Below are 24,887 nucleotides of genomic sequence, written 5' to 3'. Positions count from 1 at the left end.
GGGCCCCTGACCTCCCAGCCCAGGGACTGCTTCCCCTTAACATTTCCTCTGGATCCCCGGACTACTCTGCAGCCTCTGTCCCGAGAACCAAGAATGAGCTAGATAGTGTAATAGAGCAGCTACTCCACCCTAGGTGACAAGCTGGAGAAGACTGGGGCGGGGTGGCCAGGGGAGATCCTGGGAGATAGGGAGGTCACACAGAGATGGTTGTGGACACGAGGAGGAGAGCTAGAGACTGGGTTCTGCAGCCTCAAAGCAAACCGTTCTTCCCCTCTCGAAAACAAGAAGGGGGCTGCACACTGTGGCATCTTGCATGCCTCCATCTCTGGCCAGGTTCTAATGAGACCCCTTCTCTGGCATTGGACTTACTCTTGACTGTGGTGTGACAGCAGACATGTCCTGTTTCAAATCCTCTAGCCAGCACTTAGCGAAAACCACCCCTGGTCAGAAAGGTCCGTATGCATTCCCTCAGTCACCCTCGAGCTGTATGTAGTACATGTGGTCCTGCATGTGCAGAAATAACGCGCATGCAACCAGGCCTGAGCCACAGCGCAGGGGTGTTCCCGGCCTCCAGGTAGCAGCCTGGGTAGTCAAACCGTTTTACCTGTGAAACCATCGTCACACCAGGAGTCTGCCGTTCTGTGCATACACGGGGTGCCTCTTGTTGCAGTAAGCCTCTGTAAGCTTCGGCCATGTGGAAAGACTGCTGTAGGGAGAACTGACAAAAATTTAAGGGAAGAGGAAAGCTAAATTTGTCCTGAGCTGAGAGCTTGAGCTCTGATATTAGTGAATGAATTAAACATAGAAACCTGAGTTAAAGATGTGTCAAATGAAGTTATATAGACCGAATAACAATATTTCGAGGATAACTTGAGGCCTTTTGCAAACTTGTGGTCTTAAAGTTGCTAGGTTATAACTGCCCTAAGACACTCACTCAATAGGCTCTCAATCCCCTGTCAGTGGCAGCCTTTGCCCTGGCCCATGGCCGGCTCACTGGCAATCTCAGCAGCACAGGGGGGCAGAGGCCAGCAGATAGAAGGCACACCTTAGTTCCAGAAGGTGGTATTTTAGGGACTAGGGGCCAGAGGTGGGTGTGTCCCCCACTCATGGGGAGGAGTATTACTCACTTAGGGGTTTGGGAAGGGAAGCACTCAGCTCTGCCGCTCCAAGAGCCTCGCTAGGTGGCTTGTCCCAGTGCTCAGGTGGCCCGCTGTGGGGCACTGGTGAAAGTGCTGTTAGCAGGCTCAGTTGGAGGCGTTCTAGCAGACCTCAGGGTATTCTGAGGGGATCAGCTGGCAGCATGGCTTCTAACCCTCAGGACCCCAGGGGCAGCTCCATGTGAGTCCTTGGCAGTTCAGAGAACCGTTATAAATGCAGAATGAGATGCTTGGCTCCTTCGCTGAAATCCTGCTGTGCTTTTAAGCACCCTGCATGCTCTCCAGGCCGCCTGTGGTCCCAGATGCAGGGCAGGATGTAGATCAGTGATAGTATCAGCAAGAACCAACCCAGCAGGGCTGCGCAGGGAGGCACCATCCTGGGGCAGCCAGGGCTCAGAGATGCCAGCTGTCACAGGCCTCATGCACTGCAGGATGCAGAAAGGAGCAACACTCAGCCATCGGCACCTCAAGTCCCAGAGACACTTGATGGCCAAACATGGCAGGCCGCAGGGAGGTTCCTGCCAGTCTGTAGACAGGCCCTCCCGAGCCAGCCTGCCCCCAGGAAGGGAGTGGAAGCTAAGAAGTGTACTACAAGTTAAGAATGGGAGAATCTACACCACAGCTTGGAAGGGCAAGAGCCTGGCAGCAGGTAGACTCTCTGCCAGGCCTGTGAGGAGGCCTGGATGGGTGTGTGAGGGTAACACCTATAGCTCCCTGGAGAAAATCCTATAAAAGGAGAGTTCTGCCTCCAGCAGAGTCCATGGTGGGAGCTGACCTGCTCCAGCAGAGGGCAAGAGGGACTGGCCACCACACGGCCCAGAGCAGAGCCAGGGACCTGGTAGTCCCTGGTAAGGGCCTCTGGTGTCCAAAGCTTTCCTGGAGTGTTTAGGGTCTTTGGCATCTGATCTGTTGATCCCAGATTTCACCTTCCTGTGGGTCACAGGGAGGAGGAGAGGCAGGAGATGGTAGGGCAGCTGTGGGAGTTGTCACTGAGAAGTTTGGGCCCTGCAGGAGGCCACAGGCACCCCGAGTCAGGGCAGCCGATAAAAGCTATCGGGGACGTGAGGCCCCAGGGTGTCTTCTTCTACTTCCCCAGCTCCCGCTCAGAGATTCGCTTGGGCCGTTCTGAGAGCTTGAAGGGTCGGGAGGAGATGAAGCGGTCTCGGAAGGCAGAGAACGTGCCCCGCTCTCGCAGCGACGTGGACATGGATGCAGCTGCGGAGGCGGCCCGCCTCCATCAGTCCGCCTCCTCCTCTGCCTCCAGCCTCTCCACCAGGTGGGCAGGGCTCGGGCAGTCAGGGGCTAGGCTTGGCCCAGCGGGGTGGGTGCGACGGCACTGAGAACTGACCTCTCTCCACAGGTCTCTGGAGAACCCAACCCCTCCCTTCACCCCCAAAATGGGCCGCAGGTGAGTGACAGCCCAGCCACGCTCCCATCCCTGAGTGACTGGGTGGGTGCGTGTCTCCTCCTCACGGCCACTGGTTTTCCACGGGCTCGGGACAAACAGCGCGGTACACAGGAAACAGAGGGACAGAACCCTCGTGTGAGTCCCTCCTCCTCGTGAAGCTGCGCCTTCTCCCCCAGGAGCATTGAGTCCCCCAGCCTGGGCTTCTGCACTGACGCCCTCCTCCCTCACCTCCTGGAGGATGACTTGGGTCAGCTGTCTGACCTAGAGCCCGAGCCTGACACCCAGAACTGGCAGCACACGGTGGGCAAGGACGTGGTGGCCGGCCTGAGCCAGAGGGAAATCGACCGGCAGGAGGTCATCAATGGTGAGGCCACGTGCCTCTGACGGGTGGGCAGTGAGTCGGGCAGCACCCAGGGACAGGGACAGGCTGGGTCACCATTCCTGCCCTTGGGATCGGGGACATTGCCATACCATCTGACACCAGTGCTCGGTGGCCTCAAAAGTGAAGCGGTCATCACTTTGGATACCTGCTGACCTCTTTTTTTTTTTTTTTTTTTTTTTTGTCTTGCTCCCACTCTGTGACCACTCTGCTCAGAGCTGTTTGTGACAGAGGCTTCCCATCTGCGCACGCTCCGGGTACTGGACCTTATCTTCTACCAGCGGATGAAGAAGGAGAACCTGATGCCTCGGGAGGAGCTGGCCCGGCTCTTCCCCAACCTGCCTGAGCTCATAGAGATCCACAGTGAGGGGCCTCCCAGCCTGGCCCCATCCCTCCCTCCCCACGCCCCCACCTTCACCCCCAGCCTTCAGGTCTCTGGCCCCTCACCCCAAGGCCTCCCTGAGCCCACAACCCTCTCTGCCAGAAAGCTTGATGTGTAACCTGAAACCAGCACTCAACTTCCCCTAGAAGCAGAGTGGCTCCCAAGCTAGCCCCCTGGCTCAGTTGCCAGGACCCTTCTCTCCGGGTCACAGAGTGTCCGGCTCTGCAGCTCCACCCCTGGCCTCTGAGTCTCTTCTCTCCTTGTCCCAGATTCCTGGTGTGAGGCCATGAGGAAGCTCCGAGAGGAGGGCCCTATTATCAGAGAGATCGGCGACCTCATGCTGGCTCGGGTAGGCTTGGAGGAGATGGGTCCCCCTTCCCACAGCTGCAGGAGTGGCAGAGGGAGGGTGTGGGGGGCAGGGGTGTGACACCTGGGCCATGTCTTTTATGGCGGCCATGTCTTTTATGGCGCAGTTTGATGGCCCCGCCCGGGAGGAGCTCCAGCAGGTGGCCGCCCAGTTCTGCTCCTACCAGTCCATAGCCCTGGGACTCATCAAGACCAAGCAGCGCAAGGAGAGCCGCTTTCAGCTGTTCATGCAGGTGCATCCTCCCAAGTTAGAGCAGTCATGGCTCAGGACAGCTGAGGGGAAGAAGGTTAAGCAGAGATCTCTGGGGCTGCCCTCCCAGCCCCCTGCAGCAGGCATGCCAGCCTCTCCTCCACCCCAAAGGGTGGCCTAGTGACACACACCCCCAATGCCCACCCCTGCCCCCTCACCCCACACCATTCCTCAGAAACACTGGCTCATGCCTGCTCTCTAGACAGACCGCTGTTCCCTGAAGAGAACCCAGATTAGCAGTCAGAAGGCCCACTTCACCCCCTAGTACCTGTGTGCACGCTGGCAGGGGGCAGCATCCTTATCTGGAGCATGGGCACAGTACCTGCTCAGTGGGGCTTGTGCAGTCACAGCCCTTGGGCTCTCTCCCTTCACCCCTGCCCTTAGCCTTTCCCTAAATATTTAAGGGTTCCCTCTGGGATCAGGACCCACATGGGATTCGCACACTCATCCGGGTCTCAAGACCATCAGCCCGCTCCTGACCGTGGGTCGACCTTAATCAGTCTGTGCTCCTCGCCCAGGAGGCTGAGAGCCACCCTCAGTGCCGGCGGCTGCAGCTCAGAGACCTCATCATCTCGGAGATGCAGCGGCTCACCAAGTATCCCCTGCTGCTGGAGAGCGTCCTCAAGCACACGGAGGGTAGGCACTAGGGGGGCGGTGACCCCCAGCCTTGTTCTAGCACTGACTTGATTTGTGGCCTTCGCAAGACTTTTGTGGTCCTTGGGGTCTTCTTCCCCTCCTTGTCAGGGTCAGTCTCAGAGAAAGTGATTATAAGTGTGGTTTGGGGAAGACAAGGTGCTTGGCAGTCGGGTGAGGGAAGGGTCACCTCCAGCCTTTGTGGAGCCCTGGTGCAAATCTGAGGGGAGCATCTGGGTGTACCCAGGGTTAGCACGCAGACTCCCCTATGACCGTTGTCCCACACAGGGCTGAGGCTGCATTCAGGCCTATCTGTCCCCTGCTGGGCGCCTCTGTGCAGTGCACAAGACAGTCTTGAGTGTCCCTCACCGCCCTCGAATCTGGGGCATTGGAGTTGGGTGTGGAGTGTGAGGCCCATCGCCTGTCCCAGAGGCCATTGTGGCTACTGGCCAGTCCCCTGCCCTCCCAGACATCCATGGAGCTGGTTGTGGTCCAGGTGGCAATTCCCAGAAGCTATCGGTGTCTTGAGAGACCCGTGGTCTGAAACCGAGGGCCCTCAGTGACAGGGCCCCTCACATCTGAGGTTCTCAACTCTGGCAAAGGCAGCACCCCTGCATCCGTACCCGCCGGCTTACGGATTCTGACAGGCTTCTCGGGAGGGAGCCCCTCACCACCGCCTCTGCCCCAATTGGTAGGTGGTACCTCTGAGCATGAGAAGCTCTGCCGGGCTCGGGATCAGTGCCGGGAAATTCTCAAGTACGTGAATGAAGCAGTGAAGCAGACAGAGAACCGGCACCGGCTAGAAGGCTACCAGAAACGCCTGGACACCACCTCCCTAGAGAGGGCCAACAACCCCTTGGCGGCAGAGTTCAAGGTAGAAGACAGAGACCACAGCATGGCCAGCCCCCCCCCCCCACACACACACACACATACACACACACACTTGGGGCATCCTTGGGAGCAGAACTGGCTGGGGCCCGGAGGGCCTCAGAGTGGGCGGCATGGGCCTCTTTTTTTTTTCTTAAAGATTTTATGTATTGGGATCCCTGGGTGGCACAGCGGTTTAGCGCCTGCCTTTGGCCCAGGGCGTGATCCTGGAGACCCGAGATCGAATCCCACATAGGGCTCCTTCTGCCTATGTCTCTGCCTCTCTCTCTCTCTCTGTGTGTATCTCTGATGAATAAATAAATACAATCTTTTTTTTTAAAAAAAAAAAAAAGAGCTGGTACACCAGAAAAAAAAAACCATCTGGTACACAGACGGTTCTCATGTATGGTTGAACAAATGAATAAAGGAATGGTGTTTCCCTGACAGAGCTTGGATCTTACAGCTAGAAGGATGGTCCATGAGGGGCCCCTGACCTGGAGGATCAGCAAGGATAAGAGCTTGGGTAGGTGCCAGGGAACCCCCAGGGGGCAGGTGGGCCAAGGGGGTTCCTGATGGTGCGCGGCCCCCTTCCTCCCCCCCCACAGACCTCCACGTGCTGCTGCTGGAGGACCTCCTGGTGCTGCTGCAGAAGCAGGATGAGAAACTGATGCTCAAGTGCCACAGCAAGACAGCTGCGGGCACCTCGGACAACAAGCAGACCTTCAGCCCGGTACTCAAGCTCAATGCTGTGCTCATCCGCTCTGTGGCCACAGGTACCTGCGGGGGATTAACCTGCCTGCCACCGCGCTCCCGCCTCACTGACCCCCTGAGCCAGATGGTGTGGCCCAGGATGAGGTAGATGGTGGGTGGGATGAGCATATCTGGGTAGAGAAGGCCGAGCTCAGTGGACAGAGGCAGTTCCATGAGAGGCCCAGTGTGTGCAAGAGAGCCTCTGGGCTCACTCTCCATCTCTAACTCGGGGAGACCTCTGCCCTGCCTGCCAGAGTCCCAGGCGGTGACGGGTGATGAGGCCTCTGTGCCCCAGCCCTTGCGGTCGGGAGCCAGGGGAGGTGACCCAAGGGCCCTTCCCAACCGTGGGTCCTGCGTGGTCCACTGACCTACCCCATGCAGACCCTCCTCCCCCTCTCCCACACAGATAAACGGGCCTTTTTCATCATCTGCACATCAGAGCTGGGCCCCCCCCAGATCTATGAGCTGGTGGCACTGACGTCGTCAGACAAGAACATGTGAGAATAGAAGGGCCCCCGCATAGCTGCCATCCCCTGGGGCCAGGGTGGTGTGTACAAGTGGTCCTCAGCCAGGCCAAGGTGTAGGGCGACAGGTGCAGGGCAGGTGTAGGGGCTCTGGGGCTGCCATCCTTGCCCCGAGCTCTTCCCCCCACACTGAGCTTTCTCCATCCTTACACGCTTGGCGGACACCCACTTCAGGTCTGTCCCCCACCTGCCCCTTGTCCCCTCACAGCAGCCAGATGTGGTGACATGACTCAGAGCACAGGCAGGTTGAATCAGATGCTGTCTCATTGTCAGGACTGTTATCTGTGGAATGTGGGTCTTCCTGCCCCTCGGGGTTTGTTCAAGAGAGGGAGTAGCTAGAGAATGCTTAGCCCGGGGCACAGCAGAGGGTTGGTGTTCAGTGACAGCAAGTCACAAGTCACAGCCATGGGCTATAGTGTATGGGGAGGGGCGCCTGCAGGCCCTCATTCTCACCACCAGCCCTCTCTGCTCCTACTGAGCCATAGATGGATGGAGCTCTTGGAGGAGGCCGTGCGGAACGCCACCCGGCGCCCCATTGCTGCCCCAGTGCTCGCCCATCCCCCACCCCCAGATGCCCAGGAGCCAGCACACCAGAGCCCCACACCCACCAGGTACTCACCCTGGAGGCCCTGGTCATCCCGACCAAGAGCCACCTGTTCTCTGCCTCCAAGCCCTTCGAGCCTCTGCCCTCTGACCCTTCTGCTGCCCCCAACCTGGCTGTCCTGGAGACCACGCCTGAAGAGGGAGGGGAATACATGGTTGGGATCCGCCCTCTTCCACAGATGCTAAAGCCTCACTTTTGGCTCCTTCGACCCTCCTTCGCTGTCCATTCTGACACAGGAGGCCAGGATGGCATCCAAGACCCCACCCTCCTGGCTCGTGGAGTCAGACCTCTGGCAGGTGACCTCTGGTGGTTTCTTTCTTTAGGGTAGGTCTGGACAGCTCAGAGGTGTTCCACAGTGAACCAGAATCCGGGTTGCTGCCTGGAGGTATATCCCCTGGATGGTCTTTGCAGAAACCCCACCACCACCACCACCAGTGTTGGTAGGACAGGTAGGGAGGTGGTCAGAGGTGCGCATGGGGCAAGAGGAGAGACCGTTGGAGCCAGAAATGTGAACCAAGGAGTGAGTGAGTGAGAAGGGGGTCCTGAGAGCGTGTAGACAGGCTCACCTGGATGGAGGTTCCCACCCTGGCTCTCTGGGGACAGGTATTTACCGGTGGAGGGAGAGGGGCGCTGGGGATCCAGCTGGGTATTTCCATGGAGAACAACATGCCCATGGGACACCTTTCCTGGGATGGGACTGGTGGTGGGGGCAAGGGGTCCTGCACAGGAATCTCATTAAGTCTCTCTGGGGCCCTGGGTTTAGACAGAAATCTGCCAGGCTCCTTGTCTGGGTCCCTTTTCTGCTTCCTCCCTCCTCACCTCCTCTGGGTCTGGGCACACAGGCCGTCTCTGGCTCTCTATCTGCAGTATACCTGGTGCTCCTGCCATGTAGGAGCCTGCACTCTGGCTTCTTTCCTACAGCCCTGCCCACCTGGGTTACCCATGTCACGGTACAGTGTTATTTCCAGGCATCTGTGCACTGGTAGTGAAGCCCCATACAGGCAGGGATCTTTGTTTTGTTACCGACATACACCAAGACCCTGGGGACTGTGTCTAGTCATAGTAGGTACTCAGTAGACATTCATGGATTGAACCAGCCAGTGTTCCAGTCCCTTGAATCCAGAGCTGGGCATGGGGTCAACCCTATATGCCTCCCCTCCCCTGCCTTACACTGCCCTCCCATCCAAAACAGGCCCTGGGCCCCAGCAGAGGGTCAGGGGGAAGCACCCGGGCCAGCTAGAGGATCCTGAGCAGGAAGGCAGCATAGAGGAGGAGCTGGGTGCCCTGCCTCACCCCTCTGCATCCCTGGATGGAGAGAGCAGGGGTGGCCGGACACGGGGACCCATCCTCCTGCCCTTCCCAGGCCCTCTGTTCATGGAAGGGCTCGCCGACTCAGCCCTGGAAGATGGTGAGTGCCTGCTGGGCCCCCGCAGCATGGCCACGCCAGGATGAGCTGCCCCAGACACTGGTACACCCGCCTGCTAGAGGGCTCTCCCTGGTTGTGCTGAGGAGGGAAGGTGTGGAGACCGGTGTGACCACCTGTCCCCACCATCAGCTCCGCCCCATGACTGAGACAGCTTCACCATGTTGAGAGTCAGGGGCGGGGTGGGGGGGGCAGCACCCCCATGCCAGGGAAGCCACCGCCCACTTTCCCCTCCAGTGGAGAGACTGCGGCACCTGATCCTATGCAGCCTGCTGCCTGGTCACCGCTCCGAAGCACAGCCCACCAGCGAGCCCGAGGATGACCTGACACCTACACCTTCTCTCGTGAGCAGCGCCTGTCACACCGGGGACCCCAGCTCTCCAGGACGAGCTCCCCATGGGGGTGAAGGGCCAGAGCAGGAGGACGTGGCTCTCTGTTCTCTGGAACGCCTGCCCCCACGGGCCAGGAATTCTGGGATCTGGGAGTCCCCAGAGTTGGACAGGAACCCAGAGGAAGAGGCTTCAGGGACAGAGGCAGCAGGAAGTTACAAAGTTGTGAGAAAAGGTAAGACAAATGTGTACACCCGCCGTGGAGGTAGATACCCAGCTTCCCAGGATAGAGGTGAGCCTTCCACATGGCTCTGTGTTCTGGAAGCCAAGTGTGCAGTCTCATGCCGGGTCCCAGCAGGAGACGCTGCTACACACAGAGGCTTTGGAGTCGGACAGCTGAGGTTCAGAGCCCATTCCCTCATGCCCACATGATAGACAAAACTGTGTGCCGTTTCTGAACGTCACTCTGTAACCCGAGGACATCAGTCATGCCTGGCACAAACCAGCTGCCTGTAAAAGCTTTCACTCATGTTCTTCACAAAAGTCCCAGTCCTGCCTTGGGACCCTGTGGCTCTCCTCGGGGGCCTCAGGCCTGACACAGAGCAGATGCTCGTGGCCACAGCGAGGGGACTGGTGGTGTGGGGCTGGAGGCAACAGGTGGGGTGGGGGACAAAGCTAGGAGGGTGCATGGTGAGCCAGCATGGCAGTGGGAAGGCCCCCAGCACGTGGGCGGCATTGGGCCCTTTGGAGCTGCTAGGATGGGGGCTCCAGAGGGCAGAGCAGTGAGCTCGGGGACAGAGACAGGGAATCGGTGGGAGGAGACCAACGGGAAAGATGAAGGGCAATAGGTGCTCCCAGGGTGGGTGGGGTCCATCCTTACTGGATCCTCACTGGTGCTGGGCTCAGCCTCCCTACCCCGAGCGCTTTTTGCCCCTTCTGCCCCAGGTCCACCCTCTCTCCTGGTTTCTGGGAACTGACCTTCCTTCTCTGCCCTTCGGTGAACTGGTGGACAGCTTCTCTGCAGCCCCTTGGGCATCTTTCAGTGCGACCTGTGCTCACTTTGTTGTTCCTTCTTCTCTTTCTCCCCTTGCTGCCTTCTTTCCCCTTCCCGCTCCTCTTCCCTCTCCTGGCCTCTGCCTCCCTGGTGGCGGTGGCCCCCACGCAGCTGAGGTGGTGGGCAGCAGGGCTGTCACTGCACTACCAGAGAGCCAGTCAGGGCCTGAGCCGCCCGAAGTGGAAGGCGGAGCCAAGGCTGCGGGTAATGAACTTCCCCTGGGAGGCAGAACCGGGCCCTGGCCCGAGTATGGGCCTGTAGGGGCAGATGTGGGCTTTGGGACATGACCCCTGCCTGCAGTCACTGTACCAGGCAAGAGTAGCACCTGGGGACAGGGAGAGGCCTTGGGCAGCCTAGTCAGGAGCTAATGCTGAATCTGGAGATAGGAGGAGGAGGCACGACCTGGCTACGTCCTTGGTGCCTCCCCTCCTTCTCCCTCCAGTGTATCTGATCTCCTGTGTGAACCGAGGAGTCTCTGATCCTGCAGTTGGGGCAGGGGCTGTGTGGCAGTTTATCGGCAGAGCTGGAGATGGGGCAGATGTGAAGGGGCCTCCCTGGGCCCCCTCTACCCCTCCTTCAAGGACAGGAAGGCACTCTCATCTCGCTGACCTCCTGCCCTAAGCATTTCCACCCCCGCCATCATGCAGGCTGGGCTGAGCAGAAGGGCCACCTAGAAGGCTTTCTGGAGGAGGAGGACCTTTAGGGACTGGCGGGCAGGGTGAGGCCAGCATATGCTGAGCTTCTCCACAGGATGGCTCCCTGGGGCCCATGGGTCCGCGTGGGGGCTGCTGGGGGCACGTGAGGTGGCTCCCACTTCCTCTGAATCAGCCTCCTAATCTCCTTTTGCCATGGGGACAGGAAACTGCTTTTATGTCAGCATGCCAGCAGGACCCCCCGACTCCACCACCGAGCCCTCCCAGCCCAACAGCCTCCCTGTCTGGCAGACAGAACCAGAACCACAGGCGCAGCTTCAGGGAGGCAGTGGAGGCTGCAGGCGCCCCAGCCGCTCCCCACCCAGCATGGCCCTCAGGGACGTGGGCAGTATCTTCCACACCATCGAGCAACTCACCGTCAAGCTCAACAGGCTCAAGGTGGAGGAGTGCGGGGGGATGGGAGGCCTCTGGCCCCTGGGGGTCTTCAGTCCCTTGTCCCTAGACCCATCACCCACATGAGCAAGGTATATCCTCTGGCCTGTGATCTCCCCACAGCACCCCCAGCTCCCCTGGAACACAGAGCTATCCCCTGGGCCTAGCGAGGGTGCGGCAGCCTTGCCCTTTTCCCAGGGCCCTGACACACAGGACCGAGGTCAGATATCCCCCATGGCTCTTCCAGGACATGGAGCTTGCCCACAGGGAGCTGCTCAGGTCGCTTGCGGGAGAGTCGTCCGGTGGCACCACACCTGTGGGCAGCTTCCACACCGAGGCGGCCAGATGGACAGACCGCTCCCTGTCACCTCCAGCCAGGGAACCTCTGGCCTCTGACTCCAGGGACAGCCATCAGCCAGGGCCGTGCTCTGAGGACGGTGAGGGAGGTGATGCCCTCTGGGTACCCATGTGGGACAGGGGTGAGTGGGGGGGTTCCTCATCCGCCCCTCCAGCATAGTTAATTCATATACTCAACTTCAGAAAGAGATCTTTTCAGGGAAACCCTACAGAAGCCCCCCTAAAAATGGGAAACTGTCCTTGGATTAGAGAGAGAATGAAGCAGGGGAGCTGGTCTCCCACCTAAAACCTGCTCTGGGCTGGAACCAGGTGCAGGGGGTGGAGGTCGCAGCACACACCTACCCACGACCTTGTCACAGAGGGATGGCACTGGAGGAGGCACTCGCACGAGCACCACAGTGGGTGGGGGCATTAGAGGGAGGGTCACCCCAGGCCAGCTCCTCACAGTCCTCCCCGCCGCGTCCACAGGCTCCAATACCCCCCTGGAAGATGGCACAACACATGCAGCCTCATCCCCGGGAATGTAGCTGTGCAAACCTCCAGATTGCCTGCATCATCCCCACTCCTCCTCTGGGGACCGGCCCAGGGAGGGGCACATGGCAGGGAGACCCCAGGGGAGCCCCGCATGTCCTTGGTCTGCTCATGTCTGGGTTGAGTTCCAGTGTCTTTTCCCTCCAGCCGTTCTCCCACCCCCCCACTCCCCCACCAGGGCCTCTCCTGAGCATGCGGACTGCATCTGCAAGGCCCCCAGACACACAGGTGAAAGGAGGAGGCTCTGTGTACATGCACTTTCTTCCTCCCTCCTTTGTAGGACCCCAGGGCTGAGGTGGGGTACCTCCGCCTCTCCCTTCTTTGTCACTTTGGTTTCCTATAAATATGTATGTACTGTATGTGCATCTTGCTTTGTAAATAACTTTGACCTGTTTTGTTTCTGTTCCTGGGGGGCCAGAGGCAGTTACAGAAGGGACAGCTCACATCTCCTAGTTATAGCCCCACCCAGAGTCAGGGCCCCAAGGGGGACCCAGCCCTGGGCACCCAGGTCCCAGCCCTCCTGGCTTGAGAGCCCAGTCCCTGCGGCCTGGGCTCTGAGGATGCATCTTCTTCAGGGGAATCCCTGACCCTACTTCTGTCCACCCCTCCCCATTCTCTCCCTAGAGGAAACCAGTATATCAGGTACGGCCCTAAAAACCAGGCCCCAGGATGAGAGGCAGGGGGTGTGAATGCTGGAGTCCCCATGTTAACCCAGGACCATCTCCAGGGCCACTGCAGCATCGGCCCTTTGTCCCATGCCAGCCCCCCCTAGAATATCCACACTGTGCTAGGTGTATATATACATATATATATAAATATATATATAATATATAAAATATAGAGATGGAAATGACTGTTTTCCTGTTAAAATAATGTATACTCTTTTTCTCATGTTAAGTTTTTTTTGTTTTGTTTTGTTTTTTTTGTTCTGTTTTGTTTTTTTAAGAAAAGTTAAATATTCTTCAACTCTGGTGGTATGTGTGTGATTTCTGGAGCTGCTCTGATAAAAGATCCTGTGGTGGTTCTCAGGATTGGGTGGAGGGCACAGAAGGCAGTCCCCAGACCCACCTGTGGCCACAGACTCCCCCAAATCTTCTGATGTGCACACACCGAGCCATGGTTGGGTAGACAGTTCTATAGCCCCATGGCCAAAGCAGGAAAAGACCCAGAACCCATGGAATAAACTTGCACAGGAAATGGTCCAGGACAAAATGGGGACGGGGGCATGTCAGAGGCTGATCATCACCATCTGTGGCCTCCTAAGGCCTCCTGACGGCCCTGGAAGCCAGCATGGCACCCACAGCCACATCCCTAGACCTCCTACCTGTCTGCCTTCACTGATGGACCAGGGGGCAAACTCCCTTTCAGCTTTGGCTCCTGCTCCCTCTCAGACCTAGCACATGTGACCTGCCAACCTCATGAACTTGGGGTCCAGGCGGGCACCCAGAATTCCTACAGGGGTCATCGGAGCTGGAGGAGGACAAGGGCCCTGCAGCACGCTCGGTGGGGGGGCACTCCAAAGCTGATCTCTGTTCCCTGCAGCAGCTCAGCAGCCAGGTGCCCAGAGGCACAGAGACCCCCCAGAGTGAGAGCGAGGGAGCCTCACAGGGTGGGCATCTGGGCCAGGTGAGCATATATCCATGGGCAGAGGGGATGTGGCCAGGTTAAATCTGCCGGGGCACAAAGGACACTTCTGGAAGCTCCCAGAGACCAGCCCCGTGCTCCCTGGGCCCATCCACAGGTTGTCTCAGGGTGGGCAGCTCTCCAGGCTTCCGTGCCCACCCACCATCTGGGCGTCCCTGGCTTCAGACTGCAGGTGAACCTGCCAACACCTGCGGCCGAAGGTATAGGCTTCCGTGTAGCTTGGCCTTTGCTACACAGATGCGGAGAGACTTAGCACCCTTTCCAAAATAGCCTGCCCATTCTGCATGTCCTTGGCTGAGTCTTTGTCTCCTCCGAACCGATCAAATACCTGGGGCCCATGGGGAGGTGTGGGAGAGGGGAGGCCAGGAATGGCAGAACTGGAGCCTCACACATGCCCCTTTGGCCGGTCTTCCCTGCACCCCTCCAATCTGCCTCTGAGACCAAAGGCTGAATGCAGACCCTGGCGCATCCCATGTCCTCCTGGGAGCACAGGTGAAGAGAGCAAGCAAGAAGCCCGCCAGAAGAGGCAAGAGAGCCACACTCCTGCTGCCTGGGGCCAAGGGCCAAGTGTGTCCCCAACAGAACTGCAAACCCTTCAGCCATTTCTGGCATGACATGAACAGACTGGAGTCCAAACATTCCACATAGTTCTGGAACCAAGTTTTCAGACCACCTCAGGGGGAAAAGTAGAGCCGTAGAGTTTGTTCAGGACCTGAGGTCTCCCCCCAGGGAGGCCAGCCCACCACACAAGCCAGCAGGACTGCAGCAGCCCAGGGTCTGGGGAGAGGTGGGGTGGGGGCTAGGTGGAGGAAGCCATGCTGTCCTCCTCTCTGGGCTTGGCCTTACTGATGGGATCCCTTGACAGCATCAGTTCCTGGATCATGGTGTACGTGGGACATTGTGGGGAGAAGTAGTTTTTCTGAAGGAGAGAAAGGAGTGCCCATTGAGGAAGGATGAGGATCGGTCCCCTGGGAGAAGACATTTCCGGGGACAGGGTGGGGAGGGGCAGGGAGGGAAGGCACAGTGGTCCAGGCTGTCCCATCTGGCCGCAGGAGCCCTGGAGGCAGCTGTGGGGACCAGCATCAAGGAAACCCCGGCGCTGCTTGGAAGCAGGGGACTCACCGCCAGGGATAGGCAGAGCAGCCCCACAGGGCCCTTGGTTGCGCTCTTGGACTTGGAGAACTCAGCCTGGTGCTGCACGGTGGCCAGGAAGCCCTCCAGCCCCACATCTGTGATGCGGTTTCCTGGTGGAGGGAGCCGCCCAGGTGGTGCCCCACTCCTCCCCCCACTTCTCTGCTGCCCCCTCTGCCCTTCCTGCCTCATTTCCCACCCACTTCTCTCTCCCAAAGCTGACAGACTGAAGCAGGCCCTGGGCTGCTGTCCCCACCTCCCTCACCCCCAGTGCAGGAGGGCCACCACCCTCACTGTGCCCAACTGTGGCACAACCATGTTCTGCTCCATGGAGACAGGGCTGGTGACCCCCCTGAGGCAGCACAGGGCCCCTGTGGCCCCGGGGAAGACGAGGACGGCAGGGGTGCTCGGCAGACATACGCATGAGGTTGAGGTGCAGAAGGACCTTGTTCCCGGGCATGAACACCTTCCCGTCTCGGTGCTCCACGGGTTCCAGGAGAGGGTTCACCACCTCCGATGCTTCAGCCACCAGCTGCTAAAGAAGAGGGACTGCAGCGGGTAGAGGGAGGCCACCGAAAGGCCACAGGCCACAGCCCCGCTGAGGACCAGCTACAGGCCAGGCTTTGTCCCTGGGAGCCAGGAATACGGACGTGAGCCTGCGCACCCCCCCACCCCGGAAGCAACCATGGGGAAAGTGAGCTGGGAACCAGAATGGGCACAACCCCGGCACAGAGTGCACACAGCCCAGAGGGGCCCCAGCCCAGAACAGTCTCCTGGGGCGGCGGCCAGTACACTCAAGCTGGCAGGGCATGCGGTCGAGACTGGAGGAGGGGGAGGAGAGGGGGGCGGGCGGAGAAAGGCCATCCAGGCAAGAAAACAGCCAGAGCAAAAGCACAAAGTCTTCGGCACTGGAGTTTCCAGAGCGGTGTGGGCGACCTGACCCCCCGGGAGATAGGGGAGGCCCACAGACCTGCCCACAGACCAGCCAATCGCAACAGCGGGTCAGGACAGGAGGGCCAAAGCAAACCCCACGGTGGGGATGGGGGTGCCTGGCTCACTCCATTGGAGAAACGAGCCTGCCACTTTAGATCTCGGGGTTGTGAGTTCAAGCCCCACGTTGGGCATTAGATAGATTACTTATTTAAAAAAAATAAAAAAGAATTTTGTTAAGGCAGCCACAGCCCCTTTTTAAAGGCTCCCCAGGTCAGATGGAGGCCCAACTTTCCTCTCTGGCAAGATCTGGTCTTGGTGCCAGAGAGGACTCCCAAGAGGAGAGACCCCTCCATGGGTAGGGCAGGAGGTTTCCCGATGGAGGAGACAGAAGGTGAGGACACAGACCCTGGGGCGGCTGGAGGGCTTGGGCAGGCTGATGCTGTGCAATCCGTAGTCGGGAAGGTTCCGGGGCAAGGTGCAAGTGCGTCCGCAGTGAAGTGGGAAAGGAAGGCTCCAGTAGCAAGACAGAAGGTCCCCCGGGGCCATGCATGGGCAGGCGGTACCCGGTCTGTAAAGGCGCCCTGCCTTCCTGGGGGGCTGCTGGCAGGGGCTAGGGGACAGGCTCGGCCCCCGGAGAGCCCCCCAGCACCTCCATCAGCACCTCCACCAGCACCAGTGCCTACACCAACACCAGCACTTTGTACCAGCATCTGCACCAGCACCAGCGCCTGCACCAGCACCTGCACCAGCACCTGAATCAGCACCTGTACCAGCATCTGCACCAGCACCTGCACCTGCATCAGTGCCCAAGGTGGGGGGCAGAGCTGAGAGCACAGAGGAGGCAACTAGTGGGGCCTCCTCCAGCCTGAAGGGAAAGGACCGTGCTCAGCTCCAACCCCCAGTGAGCCGGTGTGAATGGCAAGGGCACAAGGGGACAATAGGACATGAAGGGGAGCCAGGAACGTGCCACAGGGAGGGGATCACCACCCACCTCCCCTCCTACCTCGGACTCCAGCAGGAAGCTGCGCTTCTCTTTGTTCCCAGTCTTGGGTCCCTTTCCTTTGCTGGGCTTCTGCTCGGGGATGGTGACCTCTGGTAGGTAGGGGGACAAGAAAGCACAGGGCAGCCGGGCAGTACCGCCCAGGGGCCCCAAGAGATGCCCCTCAGACCTCAGGACTGGGGCCCAGCAGGTGGTTGGGCGCCTCCTCTCAGGGCAGGGCCACGGGGTGGTCCAGGGAAACAGGATGTTGCTGTGGTGGGGAGGGATGTGGGGCTGCATGGGTCTCCTTGCCAAGAAGAGATGTGGCCCAAAGAGGGACAACGGCTCCAGAAGCTGTTCTGGAGGCAGAGGACAGGCCTCCCACAGCCAACCCGCTGCTCTTTTTTCCTGCACAGATGGGCTCTGGCACTTACTGCCCTTGCTGGCCTTGCTAGGGTCTTCTTTCTTAGGGGTTCCCTGTGTGGGTGACTGCCCAGACCCTGACTTCTCCTCCTTCTTCGCCACTTCCTATGGAGTGTGCAAGAGAAGCAATGGAAGCTCTGCCTCCCTGGAGCCTGAGCAGGTGTGGGAAGGGGGCCCCCTCTGATCCCTTCCAAAGCCCTCCTCCCTCCACCCCTGCTCGCATCATACCCACCCCTGACTTATCTTTTTTCTTGCTCTGGCTTTTCGGGGTCTTCGTCGTTTGGGTCTTATCTGCCTTTTCTGCCAACGGAGCACTGCTGACCCCCATCAGGGGGTTCTTCTCCCGCTCTGTTTTGGAATCCCCATGTCGGGAGGAAGAAGGCTGCACTCACAAAGGGAAGATGGGAGAGGCCGCTGGCATCCTTTCCTCAAGGAGGAGGGAGAGGAGCTTCGGGCCTGACAGCGCTCCCACCCCATCTCCTTGCCTAAATGCCCATGTTGTGGGGGACCACTCTGGGGGGACAAGCTGGGGTAGCAGCTCAGACTCAGACTAGGGAGGCAGTTGTAGGGCACTTTGAACAAAGTGCAGGCACTGCTCCAAGTGCATTAGGTGAATTCACTGGGTCAGTCCTCTCCAAGGGGAAGCAGCCAGTGCACAGGTGAGCCAACAGCCCCAGGGCCCTCGCTGCCGCCCAGTCGCTCCAAAGCTCTAACTCTGTCCTCTCCCTTGACCCACACACGGCTGCCCGCAGACACGCTGGGCAGCTGGGGCTCACCGATCGTGAACGCTCCTGCGACCCCTTTTCCAGCAGGAGGCGGCGGCGCTCCACCACCTCGGTGTGTGTCAGCTCGAAGGGGCGCAGGACCTGGGGCAGGGGGCCCGGTCAGACGCCAGCCTGGACCCGGGGCCCCCACCCCACTGGTGGGGTGCCACCGCACCCACCTCAGCCAGCTTCAGGGCGCCCTGGTCCTGGATGCGGTTGTGTGCCAGGGACAGCCAGAGCAGGGCGCGGTTCAGCCGGAGGCCCTGGGGCAGTGGGGAGGACACTAGAACACCTTGAGCCCCCAGCTGGCCGCCCTGCTCCCCACTCCCAGTTCTGTCCTTCCATCCCCGCTCCTGGGTCCCACCCTCCATCCCTGCTCCCTGCCTCAGGTCCCCACACCCCCATCCTTGCTCCCAGCTCAGGGGGTCCTTGCTCCCCTCTCTGTGGTCCCAGCCCAAGATCTCTTCTCCCTGGTCCCCACCAGACACACACGTCTGCGATGTAGCTGGCGCCTGCATCCCCGATGTGGTTGAAGCCCAGGTTGAGCGAGACCAGGGTCCTGTTGCAGCTGTGCAGTGTGGACAGAGCCTGGCCCAGCAGCTGCGCCCCGTGGTCATTGATGTTGTTGTTCCGCAGGGACAAGTGCGAGATCCTGAGTGTGCGGGCAGGGGCGGGAGGGGAGAGCAGGCTCGCTGGGAACTTGGGGTGGGGTTCGCCTCTCCGGAGGGCCAGAGGGCCAAGAGTGGAGGGACAGCAATCGAGGGTCCGTGGGGAGGTGGTGGAGGGCGGGGAGGGTGAACTAGGGCTGACCTGGCCCAGGAACCAGGCCCAGAGAAAGGGGGCGAGAAAAGGCAGCCTCACGTGCTGTCCAGCGCCATGAGCTTGTGATAGGACTGCTCAGGAAGCGGGTTGCCTTCCAGAGACACCTTTCTGAGGAGGAGGAAGGTCTGAGAACCAGGAGGCACCACTGTGGCCAGAGGAGGAAGGGGTCAGAGAGGACAAGTGGGTCTCTGGGGTGCAGCTTGGAAAGAGTCCAAGGATGGCTCTCCCACATAGGAAATTATATGGGACAGAAGTGTAGCCATGCCAATAGGGTGGCTCCCCAGCATCAGTGGCCTATGGTGACCTGGCTTCCTGGATGATTCCAGTCACCACTACCCTCCAGTGTCCATGCCTCATGGAGTCCCTGCCGCTGAGTGTGGCTGAACCTAGTGACTCACTTCTAAATGAATGGGATAGGGCAAAAGCAGTGAGATGTCACTTCTAAGTTTGTGGTCCCCACGTTAGGGGTTGGGGGCTCCCTGGCACACAGTGGGCTGTCTGCCTTCGGAGAGTCTTTGTGTGGGGGTGCTGCAGCTGGTCAGGGTCTTGGATGGAGCTCGGAAGCAGATGCTCTAGCCCAGTCAGGGCACAGCAGTCCCAGCCCCCAGCCACCCCAAGCTGGTGGCACCCAGCTCACCTGTGCCTGTATTTATCTCACACCATGAGATAATAAATATTGGTTATTTTAAGCCACTACACTGAGAGGTGATTTGTGATCCCTCCACAAGCAGTGGTTCCTCCCACAGCTCCGGGAGGGTCGAGGACGTTTTCTAAGTCATAACAAAAATCAAACGAATGGCTAGAAATTTCTCTACTTAAAAATGTTCTCCGATTTATTATCAATGCTCAACCTTTCCGGTTGGCTCACCTTTCACCTAAACCTGATCACATTCATTTTCAATTATTTGATTATGTTGATCTGAGTTATTTTTGTATCTTAACATGAATTCTACAGTTTTGTTTCTGCTGGATAATTTGTTTCTAGTTCCCATGATGGAGACAAGATCCGTTTCATGGCTTCTCTATGAAGAGTATAGAGGACCTCCAGCTGCAGAAGAGCCATCCCTGCCCTGGAGAAGCGTCCATCCCACCCATGGGGGAAGATGGGCAAGCCAATGTGAGGCGCTGAGGGTTTGTTCTGTGAAGCAGGTAAGTCAAGGCTGCTGGGGGGAGCCTGGAGAAGCATCGTCCAAACCAGCTTTGCAAACCTCACCTATAGCTACACAACTTTACACCCTGTTCTCACCCCCTCCTATTCCTCCTTCACAGCTCAGCTCAGCACACCTCCTCCAAGCAGCCTTCCTGTCTCCCTGAACTCCATCCATGAAATTGGGTGGCACTCCCTCTCTGCCCCCACTCCTTGCTGCCACAGTGTGCACACTGCCCTTGTAGCCCTGCAGTGCCTGCCCTAAGTCCTTCTCCTAAATCTTCCTGGTCCTGGAGGAGCCGAGGCAGCCCTTAGTCCAGTAGGCCCCAGGCAGTGGGGAAGAGGGAAAAACTCCAGGGAAAGAGCGGATGGTGGTGGGGGGGACAGGGCACATAAGCCAAGCTCTCTAGGCTTGTGTGGAGAAAAGGGATGTGCTTCTTCTAGTCAGATTGGAGCTTCAAAAACCAGCACATCCCTCTGTAGGTACACCACTCCCCTTCCCAAACTGTTCCCCACCCCCAGACTGCCCTGGGGGGGCCTGGGGCCCTCCCCCTTGCCCACTTCCCTCTGACCTGATGGTGGATGAGCAGAGAGGCAGGAGGGCGATGAAAGCCGTCAGGGTCTTATCCGTCAGCCCGACCTTCCACAAGCTGGACTTGGGAGGTACAGACACCCAGCTGGAGCCTCCCCTCCTGCCCCACCGTCCCCTCCAGCACCTCCCAGCGGCCAGGCAGGCTTCCCGGCCCCCTCAGTGCTTCCTCGCAGGCACCAGAGGCTAGCCCCACGCTGGCCTCTGCCCTCCCCACCTCTGGGTCCCCTCACTTGATGGCCTGGAGCTGGCTGAGCGGAGGCAGACATTTAGAGAAGATACCCAAGATCCGCTCCTCCACCTTCCAACCTGCGGGGAGGAGGAGGAGGAAGGCGCCTCAGGCCTGGGGCTGGGCGGTGGGGGGTGGGGGGGTGGGGGGGTGGGGGAGAGACTCACCACGGATGTAGATTTCCTTCACCGACTTATCCTCGGGCTCCAGCTCCACCTGGATGGTGGGCCGGAAGAACACATACTTGCTCTCCAGACTGCTGAGGCTGCAAGACCCCGACAGGCGCTGATCGTCTACCAGGCAGAGGTGCGAGGAGACGGGTCAGGAGGGAGGAAGCAGAGCCCCTGGCCTGGGGGGGCCAGAGGGGAAGACCCTTCAGGTTGGGGGGGCGCTAGCCTGGAGGTGCTGCCTCTCGGGCCGGGCTGGGGTTCGGGAGGAAGGCGAGAGACTCACCCGCTGCCGCGCCATCGGAGCCTGCCCTCACTGCCGCACTGGCTGCCCTGCGCCCCCGCCCTTCGCCCGCCGCGACGGGAGGCTGGGTCGCCCCGGGCGACCCGGGCAGGCACCCCGGGCCCCTCCGGCACTCACCCAGGGCCGGCTTTTCCGACATCGAGGCCGAGGGGACGAAGGCCGGGTGCGGACGAGGCCGGGGGACAACTTTGGGGAAGTCCGCGTAGCCCGAGCGCGTGCAGAGCTCTGCGAAATCCGTCTCGAGGACCCCGGTGCACTGGTATTCCTCTGCGGGGCGTCGGGAGCGTCGGGTGGCTGTGGCCCCGCCGCCACCGAGGGGCAGCAGCGGGAGGCGGGGACCCCCGCCCGCGGGCCCCTCCTCCAACGCGGGCGTCCTTACAGCCACTTTTCATTTTTATTTAAAGATTTTATATATTTATTCATGAGAGATACAGAGAGAGAGAGGCAGAGGGAGAAGCAGGCCTCATGCAGGGAGCCCCATGTGGGACTCGAATCCAGGACTCCAGGACCACGCAAGCCCTGGGCCCAAGGTAGGCACTAAACCGCGGAGCCACCCAGGGATCCCCTACAGCCACTTTTTAAACCTGAGATGCGTTGTAAAGACCCGCAGCTGAGAACACTTGAATGGAAACAGCAGAAAGTCCAGACCCCGGAGAAAGGGGGCCAGTGGGCATGGGGAGTGTACACGACCCGGGGCACCTAACCTCCGTGAGGGCACCTCCACCCAGCCACTGCTCAAGGCCACTTCCCCTCAGCTGCCTTCCCCGGACTCTGCCTCCCACGTACCCCCTGACCCCCACAACGGACTCTGCCTCCCACCAAGCCCACCCCACCCGCTCAGCCTCCTCTGGTGCCCTTGCTTCCCCAGGGCGCCTAGGGTCACTGAGAAGAAGTAAGGCCTGCTGCCAGCAAAGGTAGGAAGCCAGGAGCACCTCTCCAGTCCCACCCCCCTCCTGCCCCCTGCCCAAACACCCACAGGAGTCCTGTGGAGCCTGCACTTCTATTTACTCAGCAAGCAGCATACAGCACTTACTCCTGTCCCGCACTTCTCTAAATGCTTTAGAAGTATCAATTCATTCTCAGAGTTACATTAATGCAGACAGCCGCCCACCACATCCCATCCTGAGGGCTATGCAGACCTGGCTGGGTCCCTAGAGGTCCCTTTCTGCTTCCCCATGGGCATTCCAGGAAGAAGTGGTTCCTGGAGGTGGAAGGGGTGTCCCTGGCCCCAGGGAAAATCTGGCACCCTGCCATCAGGGGAGCACAGATACACAAGACACCTTAGCTCCACGGACACGGTGGTGGAGAGGAGGCTCAGGGAGGTGGGGTAACCCCCTTGCACAGCTGACTCCCATGCATTGCCCGCCTGTCAGGCCATTCCCCCTGCTGCGGGAGCCCCTCAACCCTCCCGGCTCCACGAACACCATCTTTCTCTACACAGGCATTCTCGAACTCCAGCAACACCAGGAAAGGCAGTCAAAACCCCCAGCCCCCCCCCCCCCCCCCCCCCCCCCCCCCCCCCCCCCCCCCCCCCCCGCCCCCGGCCCCATTCCATGAACTTGGTGGAGTCTGGGAATTTGCATTTCTACCAGCTCACAGTGAGGCCCTAGCTACTGGCCCAGGGACAGCACCTAGAGCCTGCTCTAGAACCGCTCCACCTAACAGAAGTTGGTGAGACGTGGAAAGGCTCCATCTACGCTTGAGCTAGTGATTACCTGGGGGACAGGGCGGCTCTAACAGGGCTTGCTCCTGCTCTCTCCCTCCCACACGGACCTTGCCGGTGCACTTCTCAGTGCACTTCTCGAGAAAAGGAAGCCAGCAGATGGGATTTCCTCTAGACCCATAAACCCTCCTACAGTTGCCATCACCCTCTACCCCCTACATCACCGCCCCTCCCCCTGCACACAATGCCGCCCTGACCGTCCTGTTGCCCTGTCCCAGCCTCCCTGGGCAGTGGTCACCCCATTCCCTCCCACCTGTCGGCCCAGACCCCCAGGCCAATAGGACTTCCCTGCCAGCTGTGCCTCCCCTGATATCTCCAGGCTTGGTCCTGCATGCTCTGCTCTTCTCTGGTTACACTTCCTCCTGTCCCAGGGGAATCTCTTTCCTCCCCAGGCCTTAAATAGGCTCCGGACCTCAGCAGCTCCCAAAGCGACATCTCTAGCCCTATCCTCCCTTGAGTGCTCCCGATCTGTGTGTCCAGCTGTCCAAGCTGACATCACCTCAAACCCTTTCCCTCTCAAAGCAGACGGATTTGAATCCAGAAGCCTTCCAATAGGGGTGCCTGGCTGGCTCAGTTGGTAGAGCATGTGACCTTTGATCTCAGGTCGTGAGTTCGAGCCCCACATTGGGTGTGAGGCCTACTTAAAAAAAAAAAAAAAAAGCCTTCCAAACAAATCCCCTGCGTGGATCACCCGTTTGGGTTGGGGTTCTTTTACATGCAGTAATACAGAGCCACATGCTTACTTGTACTCTGCCAATGATTTTCTTTTCCCAGAAAATGTGAATGGACTGTGTGCATATTGTTCTCTCCGTATCTAGAAAGTGATTGTTGAATGAGTGAGTGAATGAAAGTCAAAGACACCTCCTGGTAGGTTCCCTATCAGGTGTCCTATCACTCCGCAGGCCTTCTTGTCTCAATACATCTTATCACATCTTACTGTATTTGTCAGTATCCCAAACCCCAGTGCGTGTTCTCTGGGATCAAGCTCAATTCAAACATCTATCAAACTGAGTTTCGGGGCCCAGGCTGGGGGTACTGTGTGATTTGCTTCCTGAGATGGAGCAGAGAGCTGGTCACACGGGAGCTGCACAACGTGCACTTGTGAAGGACCAAAGGGATTTGAAGTCTACAAAACACTTTCTCACCAGCGTCTCGACCGCTCCCACATCTCGCTCTCTAGAGAGGGTGCGCAAGGCCACGCTCCTAGAGACGGTTACCACGCAGAGCGCCCTGTCTCGTGCCCGCCCGCGCTGAGCACAGCGCTCCTTAGCCCCAGAGATGCCTCGATCGCGTCCCGGCCCGGCTCGGCTCGGCTGTCCCGCGCACCACAGCGTCTTACTGCACCGGCGCAGCCCCGGCACCACCGCCGCGCCCCCCGCCTACCAGGGTTCTTGGGCTCCTCCTCGCCCACTGGCGGCAGGACGGTGGCCGGCTTCTCCTTGGCCCCGCGGTCCCCCTTCTTGGTCACTGCGCCGGACGTCTTCTGGGTCCCGGGACGCGGTGCCCTGGGGGAGGTCCCCGGCGCACTCGCCTCCCCCGACATGCCGGTGCGGTCCTCAGCGACTCTGGGACGGCCCAGGGGGCCAGGAGGCGAGACAGGGCTCCGTGGGGTTCCCCCGGGGGATGGCGGAACTGGGGATCTCTACTCCGCCGCCACCGCCCGCCCCTCCCTGCGGCGTCGCCTCTGCGTCCCTCTCCACGACAACCGTGAGCGGCGGGCTGGCGGGCGGGAGCAACTGCAGAGCGCGCGGGGCCACCTGGGGGCGCCGCAGAGCCTCCGCTGGGGCCGGGAGCCCGGGGGCGGAGCCACAGTCGGGGGCGGGGCGGGCGGAGCTGCAGGGGGCGGAGCTACGCGGGGGGCGGGGGAGACGAAGGGCCGGGGGCGGGGCGGAACCGCAGGGGGGTGTGGAACATCCCAGGGGCGGGGCCAGGG

The 24,887-nt window shown here is 59.7% G+C and overlaps 2 protein-coding genes and 1 non-coding gene across 13 annotated transcripts in view; 2 read left to right on the top strand and 1 right to left on the bottom strand.

Moving 5' to 3' along the window:
- ARHGEF11 (Rho guanine nucleotide exchange factor 11) overlaps positions 1 to 13,057 on the top strand; it is an 84,147-nt gene extending 71,090 nt beyond the window's left edge. For 4 of the 8 annotated variants that reach the window (XM_041746311.1, XM_041746272.1, XM_041746301.1 and 1 more), the window contains 19 exons: positions 2,254 to 2,433; positions 2,518 to 2,565; positions 2,742 to 2,929; positions 3,161 to 3,307; positions 3,596 to 3,675; positions 3,800 to 3,925; positions 4,461 to 4,578; positions 5,271 to 5,449; positions 5,890 to 5,965; positions 6,048 to 6,215; positions 6,599 to 6,689; positions 7,202 to 7,327; positions 7,644 to 7,705; positions 8,513 to 8,728; positions 8,981 to 9,307; positions 10,238 to 10,330; positions 10,985 to 11,217; positions 11,459 to 11,657; positions 12,037 to 13,057. In XM_041746311.1, coding sequence (XP_041602245.1) covers positions 2,254 to 2,433; positions 2,518 to 2,565; positions 2,742 to 2,929; positions 3,161 to 3,307; positions 3,596 to 3,675; positions 3,800 to 3,925; positions 4,461 to 4,578; positions 5,271 to 5,449; positions 5,890 to 5,965; positions 6,048 to 6,215; positions 6,599 to 6,689; positions 7,202 to 7,327; positions 7,644 to 7,705; positions 8,513 to 8,728; positions 8,981 to 9,307; positions 10,238 to 10,330; positions 10,985 to 11,217; positions 11,459 to 11,657; positions 12,037 to 12,095 — 2,716 coding nt within the window. In that variant the 3' untranslated portion in view covers positions 12,096 to 13,057. The remainder of the gene's footprint in view (positions 1 to 2,253; positions 2,434 to 2,517; positions 2,566 to 2,741; positions 2,930 to 3,160; positions 3,308 to 3,595; positions 3,676 to 3,799; positions 3,926 to 4,460; positions 4,579 to 5,270; positions 5,450 to 5,889; positions 5,966 to 6,047; positions 6,216 to 6,598; positions 6,690 to 7,201; positions 7,328 to 7,643; positions 7,706 to 8,512; positions 8,729 to 8,980; positions 9,308 to 10,237; positions 10,331 to 10,984; positions 11,218 to 11,458; positions 11,658 to 12,036) is intronic. The other 4 variants (XM_041746322.1, XM_041746291.1, XM_041746282.1 and 1 more) reach the window with 2 other exon arrangements.
- A 949-nt stretch (positions 13,058 to 14,006) lies between these two features.
- On the bottom strand, positions 14,007 to 24,678 carry LRRC71 (leucine rich repeat containing 71). 4 transcript variants are annotated; one of them, XM_041746363.1, is made up of 15 exons: positions 24,338 to 24,678; positions 21,349 to 21,498; positions 20,928 to 21,053; positions 20,765 to 20,840; positions 20,515 to 20,592; positions 18,835 to 18,903; positions 18,466 to 18,625; positions 18,153 to 18,236; positions 17,986 to 18,075; positions 17,442 to 17,591; positions 17,221 to 17,314; positions 16,811 to 16,899; positions 15,295 to 15,406; positions 14,866 to 14,987; positions 14,007 to 14,662 (listed from the first exon to the last, which is right to left on the bottom strand). In XM_041746363.1, the coding sequence occupies exons 1-15, from the start codon at positions 24,495 to 24,497 to the stop codon at positions 14,543 to 14,545; spliced, it is 1,680 nt and encodes a 559-aa protein (XP_041602297.1). In that variant the 5' UTR covers positions 24,498 to 24,678; the 3' UTR covers positions 14,007 to 14,542. The 4 variants fall into 4 exon arrangements, with proteins under 4 accessions (XP_041602297.1, XP_041602279.1, XP_041602288.1 ...); XM_041746345.1 differs by having other exon boundaries at positions 15,295 to 15,409; positions 16,811 to 17,314; XM_041746354.1 differs by having other exon boundaries at positions 16,811 to 17,314.
- TRNAK-UUU lies at positions 23,514 to 23,585 on the top strand. Its single transcript has one exon. It is a non-coding gene; the product is annotated as a tRNA-Lys (tRNA).
- Positions 24,679 to 24,887: the final 209 nt, after the last annotated feature.

This window comes from Vulpes lagopus, chromosome 1 (assembly GCF_018345385.1).
Source record: "Vulpes lagopus strain Blue_001 chromosome 1, ASM1834538v1, whole genome shotgun sequence".
Lineage (NCBI taxonomy): Eukaryota > Metazoa > Chordata > Mammalia > Carnivora > Canidae > Vulpes > Vulpes lagopus.
The sequence above is the reverse complement of the archived record's forward strand: the minus strand, read 5'-3'. Positions and strand labels throughout refer to the sequence as shown.

Coding starts and splice junctions, on each gene's coding strand:
- LRRC71 (XM_041746345.1), bottom strand. CDS start 24,497: ATGTCGGGGGAGGCGAGTGCGCCGGGGACCTCCCCCAGGGCACCGCGT. Junction 20,593..20,764: donor AGCCAGCTCCAGGCCATCAA/GTGAGGGGACCC, acceptor TCCCAAGTCCAG/CTTGTGGAAGGTCGGGCTGA. Junction 18,237..18,465: donor GCGCCAGCTACATCGCAGAC/GTGTGTGTCTGG, acceptor CCACTGCCCCAG/GGCCTCCGGCTGAACCGCGC.